General features: G+C 31.0%; 2 protein-coding genes across 2 annotated transcripts; one reads left to right on the top strand and one right to left on the bottom strand.

Annotated features, from left to right (window-relative positions):
• Positions 1 to 22: 22 nt before the first annotated feature.
• On the top strand, positions 23 to 3836 carry LOC131596987 (uncharacterized). The gene is made up of 12 exons (XM_058869714.1): positions 23 to 199; positions 280 to 547; positions 637 to 727; positions 811 to 938; positions 1017 to 1107; positions 1187 to 1280; positions 1399 to 1556; positions 1661 to 1781; positions 1863 to 2033; positions 2135 to 2209; positions 3295 to 3450; positions 3651 to 3836. The coding sequence occupies exons 1-12, from the start codon at positions 62 to 64 to the stop codon at positions 3834 to 3836; spliced, it is 1677 nt and encodes a 558-aa protein (XP_058725697.1). The 5' UTR covers positions 23 to 61.
• Positions 3837 to 13263: 9427 nt separating this feature from the next.
• Positions 13264 to 13890, bottom strand: LOC131596981 (uncharacterized). The gene has a single exon (XM_058869706.1). It carries the CDS (start codon positions 13888 to 13890, stop codon positions 13264 to 13266), a length of 627 nt encoding a protein of 208 aa, XP_058725689.1.
• Positions 13891 to 19868: the final 5978 nt, after the last annotated feature.

Below are 19868 nucleotides of genomic sequence, written 5' to 3'. Positions count from 1 at the left end.
GTTTGGTTATTTATGATATTGGTTGGCTACACTTTTCTGCAGTATCATACCAGTGTTCAATATGGCAAGACCATTAGCAAAAATATGTGACATCAATGACAGCAAAGAACTTTGGAAAGTTTCTGTTCGTGTGCACCACAAATGGACAGTTGTTTCGAACAAGAGGGAGCATTTTGAGATGATTTTTGTTGATGTATCGGTAATGAAGTGAATTGTTCGGTTGTTTTTACATATATTATTTCTGGTTTGTTGTATGTTTGATTTTAATGTTTTTTCCAGGGTGGTGACATACATGTTGTTGTTCCTGCACCGCATGTATCTCTTTTTTCTGAAAAAATGGTCTTGGATCATAGTTACACTGTTTCCAATTTTAAGGTTCAGGCTAATGTTGCGGCTTTCAGACCTTCGTCTCATAAGTTTATGTTGAAGTTTACTGCTGGCACTACGGTTACGGATGATAACAACGCTGAAATACCTCCAAAGCCGTTGGTGTTTACTAAATTTACTGATATAATAAACGGCAACTTTAACAAGGATGTTTTAATAGGTAGAATATTTTATCTCTATTCTGTTTGACTGGATTTCTTTTTTATGTGTTGTTTCATTTTAAGGTTTTTTTGGCTGTATGTGTTTTAGATGTCATTGGTATGGTGGAAAGTATTGGGTATTCACAGACAACATCAGGTGCCCGGAAGCAGCAGATTAACATGATGCTGCGTGACGGGGGGTTTGTTTTCATATTTATTGTATAATTTATCGAACATATCTTATGTGACTATGTAGATGACATGGTTTGTATTATTTCTTCAGTGAGAATACTATCAATTGCACGCTTTGGGAATCCTATGCTGAACAATTCATGAAGTTCAAGCAGGAGCGCGGAGATGATTCTGGTCCTATTTTTGTCATGATTCAATATGCTAAAGTCAAGGAACAGGGTTAGTAATTGATCAAGTTTGGTGTTAGATATCCTTGTATTTTGATACAAATGGTTATGTAACATTCTATTTGAATAGGTAAGTTTCCATTGTCCGTGACAAACACGTTTAATGTTACCGTCCTTGGTCTAAATACTGATTTACTGCCGATGAAAGAGTTTATAAAAAGGTATGCTCCCTGGATTTGCTCTTGTGTGGTTTTAATTTTTATGCAATGTGATTGTTACATTACTGTCTTCCTTTGACAGTTTTCCGAAGGATTCCATGATTACGTTGTCTGGCCAGGAGGGTTCCAATTCACAGCTTTCAGCACAGAACTCTGAAAATCAACAGATGACTCCTGTACAGAAATTGCTTATGTTTGGAAGTTGTTGGCCATTTATTCTGATTTAGTATATATTTCCATTTTTCCGTTGCATTTGACTGCGTATCGTATTATCTTTTGGTTCCATAATTGCAGATTACATTTTGTGCGACTGTGGGAGAAACTAAAATGCTGGTTGCCTCTCCGTATGGCTGGTATTATCGTGGTTTTCATGCTTGCTCATGTATTGCGCATGGTGAGAGAGCTCCGTTTGAGTGTGAGGCTGGACATTTCACTGAGGCAGAGATTTTTAGGTTAACATCCTTGTCACATGTTTTATGTTATTTCATTTATATGTGTGATTGTCAAGGTACTGAACATGACCTTTTTGAGTGCTCTATGTATACTGTGAATGTAGGTATAAGATTGAGATTGAGGTTACTCATGCCGGGAATAGCTGTAACTTTTTATTTTGGGACCGAGAGTGTGAGTTACTTTTAGGATTTTCTACTTCTCAGCTGCGTCATACAATGATTAAGGTATTTCCGTTTACATACCGTTGGAAAAACATAGACAATTATGCCAGAGTTAACTGATCTTTGTCTTGCAATCTCCTACAGGCTGGCATTCATGATCCCTTGGAATTCCCACTGGCATTGGATCAGATGTTGGATTGCAAGATGGCTTTCAAAGTTAAGTGGCAACCACGTTGGAAGAATGCCTCTGTCGTTATGCTATTGAAGAATGACCCTTTTGTGAAAGAGCTTGCTGATCAGTTTGACACAGATGAGGTATTTGAATTTAATCTTTGCATGTGTTATGCAAATTAAAATCATTGTAAACTGACTTTGCGCATATTATGATTTTGTACTATGTTTCGAATGATTTGTAGATGAAACAGCCTGCTGTCGAAGCAATGACCACTATTCGATCCGAACCTAATTTTGTCGTCGTAAGGACGTTTACTGTACTCAAATGTACTCCACTTTTAATGTACTGTTGAATATTAATTGTGTGATGTTTGTTCACTTATGTAACATGATCTTGATGTGAGTTCAACGCACAGCACAGATCCACTTACTCCTACTGGAAAAAGACACTTTCCAGGCGCATCAAGCGAGTCAACAACCTCGGATGCCACGTGTGATGGAGAACTTTCATCAAACAAGTTAAAGAAAATTATAAAAATAGAGAAGATAGATTAGTAGTTCCTGCATAATTTTAAGTATGTTTGGGTGTGTTTTTGTTTTATGGTGTGGACATGTTTTATTTCCTTTCCACTTTATTTGTTTTTTGTTTTATTTGCCACATAAACAAATCAGACTTGTAAGTCTGTTTCTGTTATCTTAATATAAGACTTTTCTGTTTTTCCTTAATCATCTATTCAACTGCTATGATATTCTTTGCTTTTTACTCATTTCCAATATCCAAACTAGCAATCTTGGTTACGACTACACGGGTAAAAGACACATAAACCTTATTCAAGAGTTACTCACGTGAAAATGAACTTGCCTTTTTACTGAGAAGTCCACACAACTAGCATGCACCGACAAAATGCTCTGTTGAATGTTATAAATAATCAAAATTAATATAGCTGCGCATATGACATTGTATGTATTCTCTTCAAATTGTTGACATTTATCTGAGCATCTGTTGCAATTTGATTGAATGGGATCACCTACTGAGTTAAATAAAGGTACACATGAGAGTTAGAAATATGTTAATGTCCATTCATGTTCTCATTAATAAGGACTGTTATAATAGGTAATATAAAGATTGTGCATAACGTTTTGAAATTATAATGACAAGACCTTCCATTTGCATTGTATAAAGTATATAGCAGATAATGCTTCACTTATTGCCTCATCCCAATCAACTTTCCAACATACCCCATTAATATTATATTTGTTTGTTTCATAACAGCTGTTATCACTTGAGTAATGTGAATCCATACAGTTTAATATTGTAGATTTCATACAGTTTAATATTGTAATTGGAATTGATATTGTTACTTCCAGGAGGTAACAATATATATGTGTAATAATATTTCAGTTCAACGATGATGTTGCAGACATGTTACGACAGACAAAGCTTATAATATGGGATGAGCCACCAATGGCGCATAAGTATGCAATAGAATCGCTTGACAGAACTTTGAAAGATGTTATGAGTGCAAACAAAAATTCAAATGATGTATTTGGTGGAAAGGTTGTTGTTTTTGGTAGCGATTTCAGACAGATTTTACCTGTCGTCCCCAGAGGCAGATATTGTACACTGTGCCATAAATGCATCTTACATATGGCATTCAGTTGAGGTATTAACATTGACAAGAAACATGGCCATTCAAACTGAATAGGAGACAGTTCCCTATTATAGTTTCCTATTCTATGACAATCAACAAATCACAGGGACAGTCATTGGATAACGTTGGTTTGTACTTACCAAAAGATGTATTCACACATGGCCAGATTTATGACGCATTATCAAGAGTAACAACAAAAAAGAGAATCAAAATACTGATACATGATGAAGAAAACAAATTCAGGGGGAAAACTACAAATGTTGTGTATAAAGAGGTTTTTAACAATGTCTAAGTGTTAAAAATCAATCACGGTAAATCTGTAACAGCAGTAATATATATTACTAACAGCATATTAGTAATGCAAGTAACAGCAGTACTATATATTACTAACAGCATATTAGTAATGCAAGTAACAGAAGTAATATATTTATAGCATAACATCTAAATACCAAAATCATATATATTAATATAAAGGTGGAGCTAAGTCCACCAGGGAATTACAAAATGTTTAATAGATAGATACTTATAACAAACTTTTACATCATTTTTCAATTTTTCAACATTGTTACAAGTATCTCCTTGCTGACGGGATCCTTAATGCTGAAACCCATAGAGTCTCCATCAAGCAGGCACCTTTCCTTGGAAAATTTGTACCAACCACGCCCTAAGAACATCTGACCCTTTTCGGTATGATGAACTTCACATTCATACCTGACTTCTCTTTCCCAGTCAACCAAATCTACAAACCTTGCTCCATTGAGCCAGCGACTTGCCACAATATGCTCAGGAATTTCCTGCAATATTAATATAAAACAACATTACATTATCCCATTAACTGATAGGGAAAGACAATAAGCTTAAAACGAATAACAACTTACAAGAAGACATGACTGAGCCATCTTCCCATTAGCCACATCTTGCTTCCAGATACAATATCGTAACTTAGCAGGCTGCTCTGCATGGCAACTAACATCCTCACCATCCGGTTCATGGCATCTGAAACATAATAGAAACAAACAACATGGTGAATAAATAAATGTGTTATCAAACATTCTAAATTCAAGCATAAAAACATATACTCAACATAAGCTAATTCAAACATACACAGAGTTATCACAAGTGACAGCTTTCTCCATAGCCATTTGGTTCACCGAGTTTTCTTCACCTGCATGCAACCATATATAACTTTTAAATTCAAAATGTAATAGAACAACCATTCAAATGATATGTTTACCTTTACCTCTCATTGTTTGATCAACACTTCCTTCCATCTTTTCAGAAGTTCGCGGCTTACACTATTGGTTGCAGAGTAATGATGACTGCTTCAGTTTTTAGTGCTTTCAAACTTCCTACACATTACTTATATAACACTCTAAATGGACTCTTCACATACCTACAACTTTTCCACAGTCCAATAGAATTCAATGCAATTGTTCAATTAGTCTTCTTTGCATTTACATCACTTCAAAACAGTTTTCATTTTATTTATATTCCTCACGAAAAACATTAACTGCCCATAACCCAATTGATCTTTCACATCCCAATATAATATAACACATTACAGCTATTTTATAACCATTTAATATTACCATACTACTCTTTAACATATACTCCTATTAAATTGGATTTTCAACTATTCATAAGTCCATTGTTGTATGTTCACCATTTAGATTTAATAGCCTACCATTTACAGGACCCATACCCCTACTTATACCAACAATAATGAAATTAGGAACCCTATTCTGATCAATTTTAATAGAAATCCTGTTCAATACTTATAATAAGCAATACTTAATTTAAAAACAGATTGGTAATCAATTTTGCATATAAAACCATGGCAGATTAAAACCAAATTTGATAATATTTAATTTAAAACCATACATAGTACCATAATTGTTAATATTTGTTCACATCCACCATTACAACAAAAAAACAAAACGATAATTCCCATACAAACCAAACTGCCAACAAACAGTCCTATACATCCACCACAAACATTGCCTAACCAACAGCTCTATCAACGATCACCACTGCGCTCCACTATAACCATAATATCTAACACTGGCGGGTAATAAATCACAAAGTGCACTTTATCTCCTTCTTTCAATTCAGCTGCCCTTACATAATCAAACCATTCTCCATACAAATATGTTTCATTTTTTTTTGCCTCTTCTTCACATTGCACTCATATGGGTACCCGTTGTCCACATCATTAAGGGTAATCTCTGCCATTCCAGCAAGTCCACATTTGTCTACTATTTCTACAGGAATATGCTGCACTCATTGACAAACAATATCAGTTACATTACTTCTGTGTATAACACCATTGTGCCAACAACTATAGACTTTGAACACTGCTTACCATAACATTTGAGCAAAACTTCTTTACATCATGAACTTCACGAGTCCAGTATGCTTCTTGCAGCTCCTCCTGTATAGGACTCATTTCCCTGAAATTAACACCACATTTACAACAAAATCCCAACACAACAACATCAGTATACCTATAACTATAATATATTCCCTATCACTTATAAATAAACTTTACCTCTCACTATCAGAAGATATCATTATGTATTCATTCAAATCAGCAGTATCTGATAATCCCACAGAACTTCCTATCCCATCTCCATCATTCCTTCAACACAATAACATACAAACTATTCATTAAACTAAGTTCTAACACATTATTCGGGAAACACATTCAATTTTGTGGAGGTTAAATGGAATTCAAGGCAAAAAATTAAATAAAACTATAAGATTACCGTTTATTTTCGACAACACTGGCAGCCTCTTCAACAAGATTCAATCTTTCATGTTGTTTCTTCCATTCCTCCATAAAATCCTCATTCTCATGTGACCCACTCAGAATCCTCTCAACTGTGAGCCGCTCCCATGGTGTTTGCAACTCCAACCGATCGGGTGAACTAAAATCAAAACAACATTGCGACCTCTAAATGGATGAATATCTTCTAATAAACTCTGCAAACAACATAAACAGTAACACATGCACATACCTCATTCGAAGAGAATACCTTCTTGGTTGTGACATTTTGTTCTTCAAACGTATCACTGGACCCTGCGCTTCTTACAGCAACAATGCCAAACACAGACTTAAGAAGACACAACCTTTCATTGCCAACACGTTGAAGAGTTATGAAATCCAACGTTTCTTTAATTTTAAATGCCAACGTTATGTAACAATAACAATAATAGGATTCTTTTGTGGGCCTATTAACATATTAGGTCTAACAATTAAATTAGGTATTCTGCACCAAGGCTAACCATCTAAGGCCCAATAAACTTTAATGTCCTATTAACTTACATATATTAACAAACTATAAGGCCCAACATATATTTTTAACCTATTTAAATTATTTTACCTTATTATATTAACTTACACATATATATTCATTTTCCCTATTTTATTTAAGTGCCCTAAAACCCAATGCGCAAGACCGACGGGTACCCGTGGTATGCATAATCAAAATATATTCAAATAAATATTTATCAAAACATCAAAAATATTTACAAAAATTTAAGGTAGACAAATAACTATTAGTTGACCTAAATGACACGCCACCAACACGTACCCGTGCGCATGCACGGGTATCGCACTAGTTGTCACAAAAATTATACATGAAACCTGAGGAAGTGTGTAATTACTTGACACTAAGATATAATTAATTGAATTTTTATTCTTTCTAAATGAACCATTGCAATTTGAAATTTTTTGAAGCCAGTAAGTCTCGAATTAGGCTACACCCTCAATGAGGCCCCCGTTTTTTTGAGGCCTTGTGTTGTGGGCCTACTTGCCCAGGCCCAAGGCAGATTTTAAAATAAATGATGAAGATTATGTGTCATTTTTTTTCTCCTTCGTTAAAATAACCTAATACTTAAACCCGTGGATTTTGAGGAGGATTGTCTAGCGAATTTTGTGGATTGGTTGGTGTATTGTAAGGACAAGAAGGTTAGGGAATGAAATTGGGGAGTTGTTTGGCTTGCAACAGTATGGTCTATTTGGCTTTTATGAAATGATATTTATTTCCGTAATGTTGGTTGATATTTATTTCCGTAATGTTGGTTGGAGTGTGGATAATACGGTTTGGAATATAAAGATTTTAGTTTGGAAGTAGTCTTTTTTGGGAGATATTACTAATTCCAATTATAGCTTTTACGAATTTACAAAGGATTCGTTATATTTCTCTTCGTAACTTCAATTGGTTGGTAATTTGTTTTTCTTAGCTTTTTCGGGTGCTTTTCCCGGATTGTTATAAAGAGGTCGGAGAACCCTTAGTTCTCCCGTAATATATCTCTTGATTATTAAAAAAAACTAAAACCAATATGAATATAGATTTATTCAATAAGATTGAGTGAGATATAAAACTAAATTAAAAATAATTATTTTTTAATAAAAAAATAGTTATAAAGAATAAAAATCCCTAACATACGTACTGTAGTATTACGATTTTTAAATAATGTATAATTATTTCTAATGATTCTAAAATTAATAATAATTTCTTATACTTTCTAAAGATATAATGTTACATATAGCTACATTTAATAAAAAATAATGTGATTCTAAAGGTAATCTTCAAGAAAATAGTATAAAATAATTAATCTATTATTATAAATTTAAAATTTAATGTATTTTTATGTAAGGATCGGTATCTTTTACTCCCGTCTACGTATGCTATCTGTATCAATTACACAATAACTATAAGCATTATTTGAATATTCTTTTAATGGGACTAAATGATAATAAATTTTCTTTTAATGCGGTCATAAAACGAGAAGAAAAAATAATTGTCTCATTAAGTTAAAATAAATTTTATAAAACAAAATAAAAATGAATTATATTAATTAACATTCAAAATTTATATCATCATTCTATGTTTAAAAATTTAATTTAATAAAATAAATTTTATTAAATTTAAAAACAAAACAAAATTCAAATCCGAAAACTCCTTTTTCAAATCAGAAAACAACTTAAAATACGTTTTCCATTTTTGTAGAGGAAATTGACTACTTTATTATCTTTTTTCTATATATTTAAGTCATAATAAAATATATTAATGAAGGTTAAGTATAATAACTAGAAATTAAAATTTTTATAGTACATGGTAAAAAAAAAGTAAATAATACATATTTATAAGAGTGAAGACCCATTTTGGTCCCTCACAATTAGTCCTCACAAAAAAATTGACCCAACTTAATCCCTTACAAAATTTAACCGGATCATGTTAGTTCTTCTGCTAATATTTTTCTCAAATCATTTTTTTTCTAGTTTTAAACCTTGACTGGACTGCCATGTTGTATTTTATTTATTTTTCATTTTTTAAATACTAAATTGATTTTTATTTTTAATTTCATTTTTAAACAATTATAAATTCATAATATAAAAAAACCAAAATTGTTTCTTATACGTGGTTAATCTTAAACCATTCTAAATTTAAAATAAAAAATACAAAATTTGTATCAATATGGTCTCGAACCTAAGTATCTTCAGATTAAATGACAGTCAATTTAATACAATAGAAATTGATTTGTCTATTTGTAAATGATAGTCACTTTAATAACAATAGAAATTGATTTGTCTAGTTGTTATTGATAGTCACTTTACTAACCGTAGAAATTGATTTGTCTAGTTGTAAATGATAATCACTTTATTAACAATAGAAATTGATTTATCTAGTTGTAAATGATAATCACTTTACTAACAATAGAAATTGATTTATCTTGTTGTAAATAATAGTTGCTTTATTAACAATAGAAATTGATTTTTGTAGTTGTAAATGATAGTCACTTTATTAGCAATAGAAATTGATTTGTCTAGTTGTAAAGTGAAAATCATTTAACTTGAAGGGACTTGGATTTGAGACCCCATAGGTAAAAATTTATGTATAGAATTTGTTAATATTAATAGAAATCATGGAAATTACTTGTTTTAAAATTACTTTACAAAAAATAATTTTGGCTTTTTTGATATTATTCATTGATAACTGTTTAAAAATGAAATTAAAAATAAAAATTAATTTAGTATTTAAAAAAAATCTAACATGTCAGTCCAGTCACGGTTTAGAAGTATGAAAAGAACAGGTTTAGAAGTAGAAAAAACCGATTTGAGAAAAAATATTAGCAGAAGGACTAATATGACCCGGTTAAATTTTGTAAGGGATTAAGTTGGGTCAATTTTTTTGTGAGGGACTAATTTGACTCGTGTAATATTTATGAGTGACCAAAATAGATATTCATTCCATTTATAATTTGTAGACTGAGCTAATGTTAAAATGCAAAACCTAAAATCAATTTGCACATTTTGATAATTAATTAATTAATTTTTTTCCATAAATTAGGACAAAAATAGTTATAATGAAATCCATTATATGGAATCTATTAGGACCACCACCCTAAACATTTCAATTCTTAATATTTCAAAGAACCATATATATGGCCCGTGCGTTGCACGAATATGATTATAATTGTTACTTTAAATATTATTTCTCAAATATATAATTGAATAAGAACTCAACGAAAATTTATATTTCCACAAACAAAAGTGATTAAAAGTATAAAATATATTTTTATTTTCTATTAATGATATTTATTTTTGTCTATTAGAATAATTAAATTTTTATAATAGTAAATAATATGATTTGTTTATCTTATTATCAATTATAATAATTTCTATTAGTAAAGTGATCCATCTTAATTAAGAATAATAATGTTTATTTTTTAAAACAAATGAATAATAATGTCTCATTTATAAAAGCAATAAGTTATAGAAAAAATTTAATGACAAATTTGTTAAAAGTTAAATTTAAAAATAAAATAAAAAGTGCATAGAATATAAGTTTTATCTAATGAAATTAATAATATTTATAGATCTCAAGTATTTGTTGTAAAAGTTTATCAAATATTTTTTTTATTCTATACACTAAATTATTTTAGTGAGATAGGTATTTTAATCCGATTTCTTAAAAAAATAAACACAAAATGTACATAAGTTAAAGAATATAATTATTTCCAATACAATCAACTTAAAATTTGAATTTTTTTCAATATAATTTAATACAAACATCTTCAATACTATCAATTAATTATAGTAATACAATTTTTTATTTGTTAAATTGATTACACCATATCAATATTTTTATGAATTATTTCTATTTAAAATAATAAAAAACTCAAACACGTTTTATCAACAAAACTTATAATGTTGTTTGGTTTATTATAAATCCAGTATAAATTAATAAAAAACGAAAATTTCAATAGTGAGAGAGCATGACCTATCCCACTAAATTAAGAAAAAATAAAATAAATGAAACAATAAAACAAAATCATATTTTTTTCAAATATTTTTTTAATCATATACAATATAATATTTTAGTGTGATAGGTATTTTAATTCAATTTCTTAAAAAATAAACACAAAATGTACATAAGTTAAAGAATATAATCATGTACAATACAATCAACTTAAAAAGTGAATAATTTTTTAATATAATTTAATAAAAATATCTTCAATACTATGAATTAATTATAGTAATACAATTTTCTATTTATTAAATTGATTACACCATATCAATATTTTCGTGAATTATTTGTATTTAAATTAATAATAAACTCTAATACATCTTATCAAAAAAATTTATAATATTGTTTGGTTTATTGTAAATCCAATATAAATTAATAAGAAAAGGAAAATTTCAATAGTGGGAGGGCGTGATCTATCTCAATAAATTAATAAAGGAAAAAAAAATTTATCAGTAAATTAGAAAAATATGAAAAATATAAAGATATAAATTAAAAAAATCTAAATATGTATTTCATCATGTAATTTTTTTTAGGATATGTTATTGGTTTTTAAATTTATCAGTGTATCTATGTTACATTATACGGAAGCAAATTAAGTTAAATGACTTTACAATTTGACAACTATTCTTATATTCCAAAGATTTATTAGGTGACTTACCATTTGACCACTATTCTTATATTCAAATATTTATTAAGTGGCTTACAATTTAATCTCTAATTCTAAGATATAGGTTTTCCAAATCAAATATAATTTTTATTATATATGCTTGCAATATTTTATCTTCGATAAGCCTGCAAAAACATATATTGTACTTTACATGAAAATAGAATAAATGAGTATGAAATTTAACTATAAGATAAACAAATTTATAAATAGTTATTAGAGGTATGAAAAACAGATAGTTATTTTATCTTACTAATTGAAGTTGTTATAAGGCATGAAAATGCTAAAAAAAACAAATAGGTAAAAAATAGTAGCAAATAAAATTGAAAAAAAAATTTCTTAATGATTGAAGTTGTTATGAGACATGAAAATCCTAGAAAAGAACAAATAGGTGAAAATGGTAGCAAATGAAATTGGTAAATAATGAAGGTAGGATTAAAAGTGGTTATAAAGGTGTGTAAGAATACAAAAAGCCATTATTTTATAGTGGTTTTCATAGGCTATTATTATGACCTCTCATTTCTTAGAAGTTAATTATTTTACCAACTAAAATAGAAAAACAGTAACAGATAAAAAAAATAAAGTATTGCACTAAAATAAAAATTTATAACACCTTTAAATTTTAATGAAGATTAAAGAGATGAAAAAACCGAAAAACTAAAAAGTGATGGTTAGTTATGGAATATAAAAGAGAATGTTATAGATTTAGAATAATTTTCACTAAAATATACTATTACAATTAAAATTAAAGTAATATTAAAGTTAGAAAATAAAGTTAAAATGTAGAACTATCAATATTTTTTAGTGTTTTTTTATATATTTTATTATGTGGTATTTATTATAAAAATAATATATAAATTATTTAAATAAAATATAATTTTAAAAGTTTAAAAAAATCAGGGGTTGTTACACTTTCTCTAATTCTAACCTATTAAATCAGGGAGACCACTAAAAAGGTTGGATTAACTTAGTGGATAGAAAGAGAAATAGAATGGCACAAAATTTGGGTTGGTTTCCACTTTCCCTCATAAATATCATAACCTAATTCTCATAATGTACATTATTCTTTCAACCCACTTTCTTATGTGTTCTTACAAGATGTTTTCAAGAATCCTCGTGAACAAGTAAAATAAATAAAATCAAAATCACTTTCTACCAAATAATTGATTGTGAATAAAAATAAGAAAGATAGTAATAGTTATTAGAATTTTTATTAGAACTTTTTTTCTTAACTATATATTGTTCTATAAAAATATTAATGGATAGTCTCCTATGAATTAGACATATTTTAGGAGAAGAATAAAGGTTTACCATTGTTGACGACCTGAAGATTTTTGCTCGTTCTTATGTTATTCATGTGTATCTCTCTCCTCCTCCTTTGGTCTCAAGGACCTTTTTGTTTTTATAATAATTTTTACTTAAATTACAAAATTATTAAAATTCATATGTAATAGTTATTCAAAATTTTATATTTTATAAATTTTAAATTATCATTACTTTTTTTTAATAAAGGCCAAAATATATTAAACAAAAGAAAATAGTACAAAGAGGAGGGAGACCAAACCAAAACCCTCAAGAAGAACAAATCTAGAAAAAAAATAAAAGATAGACAACAAAAACACATGAGATAACTCATATCAAAGAAACTAGTGAGACGTACGGTTGGAGGCACCTACCTTAACACCTTTGCACTCCTCAGGCGGTTTCTTCTTGTGCTTCCTATTTCTTGAAACCACCAATTAAAATGGTTGACTAGTGTTTTCATCCAAATCAGCAATCTCATCTCTCTTATCCATGTTAGTCCAAAATTCACTAAGAAACTTCATAACTTGTTGAGCATCTGAATCTGAATCTCCATCATGATTCTTGTCAATTTTACCTTGATCAATGATATCTATATAAACTAAACCACGCAAATTTTCATTACCTTGGGCACCCAAGTCTTCTTGATGCAACACATCAATACTCACAACATTCCCATCAATAGAGGTTTTCAAACAATCAACAAATCTTAAAAGAGGATTATTATCAACACATGTAGCATTTTCACATTCAACTGATTCCTTTCTTAAATCTTCATTCTGAAACTTATTCCCCGTGCGTTCATGCTTCTCGTTAGATACCCTTTTCTCTTGATCCACTTTAACAAGTTTACAAGACGAAAAACTATGACTAATGTTATGACAATGCGAACAGAAAATAGGCAATTTTTCATATTCAACGTTAACAAAAAACGCAAATTTTTCTCTTTCGACCCACAATTTATGTATAATTTTAGCAGATAAATCAATATCATCTAAAACTCTAGCAAAATGTCCAAAAGATCTCTCTAGAGGGCACTTACTTATTGCAGCATCCAAACACATTGGCGTTCCGAGACAACTAACAATAGCAAAGATAATATCATTACTTTTTTTTTGACAAAAGATAATATCATTACTTAAATACCATTATTATTACATTACTAATCAATTTACAAATTCGACAAATTTTAAAAATGCAATAACTCAAAATTAAAAAATCTCATTTTCATATTAAATTATAAAATTTTAATTTTTAGTGCAAAAAGTTAACATATTTGAATACTGGCTGGACAATACTAAATGGAAAATATAATTTACCTTGGTCATAAATAACATTAAAAATCAGATAATGAAGATTGCGAAATAATTTTTAATATATAAAATAAATTGTACATAACTCAAATAAAATAGATGGCAATCTTTATTTACACATAATATTTTTTTAATTATTGTTGCTTTACTTTACAATGAATAAAGAAAATTTATTTCAATATAGATCGGTTAATAAAAAAAATCAGTTGCTTATAAATTCGAAACACGTCAACGATTGAAATATGATATTTATGTTGTTCTTGCTTTATCCTTGTGACTCACCAAAGCATCATCATAACTTAAAGATTCGGTGATGTTAAAAAAATAGAGAAAGACTTTCAATTTTAATTTTATTAATCTGTGTGTATTTATTACAGCATGTTTTATGAATATAATTTTGGAAGAACCTTAGTAGTTTTGGTCATCCTTTCGAAGCCAATGAATTTCAATATAATTTGGGTTTGATACCACCAAAGCTCCTAATGATAAAATTTTGTCATAGTTTCCCTTGCATAAATTTGATATAATTTTTAGAATGTCATAGTCTTGCTTTTAGAATGTCATGCTATTTCAAAAATGTTGAGCCACCCAGTAACTGAAAGCATTCAGTGTATTATTCACATTTTAATTAGTATTTCGATTATAATGTATCCATGCGTTTTCAACCATAATCATTCAAACCTTTGTGGTTTAGTGATAGAAGGATATTATATAATTTATATGATTATTATTGTTATTGATAGGGGTAATAATAGGACTTATATTATTAGTATGTTATTGGGCTTTTAGCAGCGTTTGAGCTTTTATATTATTAGTATCCATTAAGAATGTTATATAATGTAGTCTCATAGAGACATTTGGAATGAATCAAAGAAATCAAAATTATTTTTACCTCTATTTTCTTAGTTTATTTTAATGTCTTTCTCTTTTTATTGTTGAAACCCTAATCCTATTGCCTTGGTAGGAATTTCTTCCTATCAATTGGTGCTTTCATCCATGTACTCAAATCCTCCTATGGATTATCATTATCTTACACCTTCATATCAATGGAGTATTCCTCCTACTTATCCAACAAACCCCTCATTTACATCTCCTACCACATCTTCATTTCCATCTTTTCTATGAGAACTTTTTACACCTTGTTACACTTGTGTTGGATCATCATCACCAAGTTTGTATCCAAATCATGGATATTCACCACATCCATCTTACCCTATTCCATATTCATCATATTCATTATCTCATTATTCATACCCCTACAATAATTATCATCAACAACTACAACCAACAAAAACCTCAAGAGATTTTGAGAAGCATTAGCAAGTGTCTCATCCCTCTTTTAAGAAAAACTCACAAACAGAAACTTCAACCAAACACTATTCCACCAAATACCCGAAACTTCTAGAACCCACACTCACACCAACACCTTCATCTCTTTCTCCAAATTCCGTTTCCGAAAGCCTACTCTACAACAAGATTTTAAATATTCATCCACTCATACTCTCCAAAAATCCATTGACATATAAAAAATGTAATTTAATAGAATTCATGGTTAACTTTTCATTTCTAACCAACCCTATTAACAAGTTTATTGTCTCACTATAAAACTTTTCATATTTAAGTTCACATTATTTTCTCATTAATTGTTTGAATGCTTTGGCCTACATAAAGTTGTCCATATCAAAGTGTTCTTAAGGATGTATAATTTTTTGTCTCACCATTTTCTTGAATGCTTTTTCCTAACTTGATGCTCTAACACACACAACTAATTCTATAGGTTTTTTTTACATGAGGGGCCGAAGCCCCGTAAAAGAAAAACTAACACGGAACAAAATGCGGGAATTGTTTTCCCAACAGATCATCATCAAACCTAGACTGAAGAAATCTAGGGCACTCTCTGAAAAACATAAATTTAGCTTGTTGATGCATGGCTTTCTTTGCTATAGAATCTGTGCACGTATTGACCTCCCGATTGATATGCTTAATAGAAATTACTATGTCATGTTGGAAATAGTTCCTGACTTTGTCCAGCAAGCTTCTTCCAATAACGGTTGAAACCTGATTACTCGTAATATCCTTAACTACTTGTTTAGAATCAACTTCAAGAATAATTTGATTGAACCCCAATTCTTCAGCTAGTTTTAATCCTTCAAAGACACCCCAAAGCTATGCACTATGAACATTGCAAATACCTATCCTCTTAGCAAATCCTCCCATCCACTCTCCTTCCGATCCTCTAATGACTCCACCACAGCCTGTAACACCCCATATTTTCCATTATTTAATTTAATTAGATTTTAAATTATTTAATTGGATTAATTGACATTTTTGGTAAATTATTGAAGAATATTGTAGAAATAGATAATTGGGATTAGTGTAGTGGTTAGCAAAGGGGAGGTGTTAACTATGTAAGCCTTATTGAGATATTTTCTATTTTTCATAAAATAAGGAAAATTGGAAAAGAGGAAATTAGAAGAAAAAGAGCAAGTCTGAGAAAAAGAGAAAATACGTGAAAAGGAGAAGAAGAGGAAGAAGAGGACCTTCAAAAATGCGACTCAAGAGGTAAAGGGGGACTCTTTGGGTTAGTGATTATTATATAATCAGGGGTAGTGAACTAATTAGGATTGTTGTTTGGTTCGATTGCATGTTTTGGTTTTTGGGGTTTTGGGGAATTTAGGTTGTTAATGTTGAATTGATGCAATTGATGAATTTGATGAATGGTTTGGTATTAAATGACTTCGAAAACATGTTATATTTGTATTATAATATGTTATTTGATGATGTTTTTGGTATGAGACTGTTTTGGTGCAATTTGGATGAGATTGGGAGAAGAAACATGTTAAAATCGCAGAAAATTTTTGCATCTGCGATGAATGCGTCGACCTAAGTGTTAGTTCATCGACCTGGGTGACAGCATGCGTCGACCTATAGGGCCAGCGTGCGCATACCCGAGGGAGACAAAAAATTCAATGCGTCGACCTGAAGGGGGTTTGCGTCGACGCATGGCAACCAATTTTTGGCAAATTTTCTGAAGGGCATAACTTTCAAACCGTACATCCGTTTTGAGCGCCGTTTTGAGCGTTGCGAAGCTAATTTGAAGCATTATGTGATGATTTGATGAAATTGGTAGTGGTTCTATTTGATTTTAAATGGTGATTTAATTTAATTAATGGACTATATCATTGTGTACATATATGTGTGAATGTAACAATGTGTTGTTGTTGTGGTGGTGTAGCCACTCGAATTTCAATTGATTAGGTGGTGTTTTTGACATGATTATATGTGATATAACTGAATGATTGTTAATACATGTGCATGCTTATTGGTGATGAAATGGTGAGTTATAATGAGACGGTGCGAAGCATCGAATCGGTGATGTTATAAGTATGTCATATGTGTACATTCATTCATATGCATTTTGGTGATGGATCCCGGTGATGTTGTGGATCAGATGGTGGGCATAATTCCCATTGTGCGGAATTTGTGCCGGTTGGACTGTATCTAGATGATGAAAGATCAGTTGGATGGGTTTAGCCCATGTATGGTACCACATGCATAGTGTCAGTCATTCATGTGCATGATAATATAGTATGATCAAACGATTGTGCATTATACTTGGTGACGTGTTTGTGTTTGGTTCTTGATCAGTTGTTATAAATCTGAATACATGTTGTGAGTGGGTGAATGATAATGCTATGATGTTTTATTACTTATGACTGTATAATACTTGTTAATTCGAATGAGACTCACCCTTACATGTTGATATTTTCAGATTAAGGAGTAGCGGCATCTTGGTTTGGTGAGGATAGCTCATAGGCTAGTCCGTAGTCCGTGTCGAGTCATGCTCTGATTTGTAACACTGGGGAACGAATAGACTTAAGAGTTACTTATGATACTCTATTTATTGTTTTGGATTATGTATTGTTTGGTTTATGTCTTGGTGATGTCTTACGATACCGTTGAATGACATTCCGCTGTGTCGATGGTGTATTTTGATAATTTTGTGAATCGTTCCTAATAAAGCATGACGAACGACTTATGGTTTTCATTATTTTCTTAATTGTGGCACCGTTGTTTTATTTTTACTCTGATTTTTATTTTAATTGCCGCGGGGGTTTAGAAGGGTGTTACACAACCTGCATTGCCTTTCTTGTCTACTACTCCATCAACATTGATCTTAATTCAGTCTCTATGAGGCTTATCCCACTACACTAAACGCTCTTCCATGCTAGGTTGAATGAAGATTTTCGAGCTAGCTTTGGCAGCGCCATATTCATCCAGCACCTTCATGATGTAGGAGAACATACAAATAGGTCAATTATAGTTCTCCTGATGCATTTCCTTCGTGTGCCACAACCAAAGATTATAGCACGCAATTGCCCAAAAATATCGCCATTCTATTATTCCTTCACTGCCAAGATTGTTGTTCATATTAATATGTATCCACTCCTCTAAAGTACCTACAAAAAATAAAACCCTTTGTTAGTAGGGACCGCTTGTCTCCACAACATCTCCACACTAGGGCAATCTCTGAGCACATGCAACGTATTCTCCTCAACATTACCACAACACATGCACATAGCACTACTAAGACCCATTCTAAATTTCTTCACGTTGGTAAGTAAGCCATCATGATGCAGGAACCATATAAAATAGTGAACCCTCTCGATAGCCTCAATGCTCCAGATCTCCTTCCGTTTAGCATATTCTATTACTGCAGTGTCACTAATGAGCTGTTAGTACATTTCACTCACTGTAAACTTATTGCCTTTATCTCTAATTCCCACTCTCACATCTGGAATGACACCACTTAAGGGAGGAGGAATACTTTCTATTCTGTAGCATAAATCACGTGGCAGCCATTGACTCAGATCAGTCCAGTTCCATTCACCCGCATCAGTACATAAATTACAAACTGTGGCCATATTTAAGTGCTCCGGAATATTGATACTCAGGTCCCTAATCCTTATGCTCGGGTCAATCCATCTGTCATCCCAAGCAATAATCATGTCTCCAGATCCAATCTTCCATAAACATCAATCATTCATATAATTCCAGTTCTTTGTGATAGTTTTCCAAAAAGCTCGAATCAGCAGGCTTCCATGTGAGATTTCTTTCATTTGTATTTCTACCATATTTGCCCCAAATCACGTTACTCAAGAGATCACCATTGTGTTTCTGCAACTGTCATCCCATCTTGATCAAACAAGCTTTATTCATCACATCAAGTCTCCTGAGACCAAGACCGCCTTCACTCTTTGGACTAGTAATGATTTGCCAATTAATAGCATGATACATCTTGTTATTCTCTGTGTCTCCCCACACAAAATTTCGTTGGATCTTATAGATTTGATTAATACTGGTTTTAGGGAGAATATTTGTCATTATAGAGTACAAAGGAAGAGCTTCGGTGACAGTTTTGGCCAACGTAACACGACCGGAAAACGTAAGATGATTTGCTTTCCAACTGGTCAACTTGGCACTAACCTGATCAATTATGTATTGGAAGTCTGTTCTCTTGGGCACTTTGCCAATCAAAGGCACGCCAAGATATTTTCCAAGAGAGGTTGTTTCAATAAATCCTGAATTTATCACAATCTCCAACCTTTGGTTTCTATGAACATTCTTAGAGAAGAAGATCCATGTCTTCTCTTGGCTAACCTCTTGGCCTGGCATCCTGCAGAACTTGTCAAGGATATTCACCATACAATGAATCTTCCGAGTTGATG

Source organism: Vicia villosa, linkage group LG1 (assembly GCF_029867415.1).
Source record: "Vicia villosa cultivar HV-30 ecotype Madison, WI linkage group LG1, Vvil1.0, whole genome shotgun sequence".
NCBI lineage: Eukaryota > Viridiplantae > Streptophyta > Magnoliopsida > Fabales > Fabaceae > Vicia > Vicia villosa.
This window is presented reverse-complemented; position numbering and strand designations above follow the sequence as displayed.

Bases quoted from the DNA above. Each gene is read 5' to 3' on its own strand.
- LOC131596987 (XM_058869714.1), top strand. From the start codon at position 62: ATGGCAAGACCATTAGCAAAAATATGTGACATCAATGACAGCAAAGAA. The intron at 728-810 runs GTTTGTTTTCAT...TTATTTCTTCAG, and splicing joins ATGATGCTGCGTGACGGGGG to TGAGAATACTATCAATTGCA. The intron at 1,281-1,398 runs GTACAGAAATTG...CCATAATTGCAG, and splicing joins AAAATCAACAGATGACTCCT to ATTACATTTTGTGCGACTGT.
- LOC131596981 (XM_058869706.1), bottom strand. From the start codon at position 13,890: ATGTGTTTGGATGCTGCAATAAGTAAGTGCCCTCTAGAGAGATCTTTT.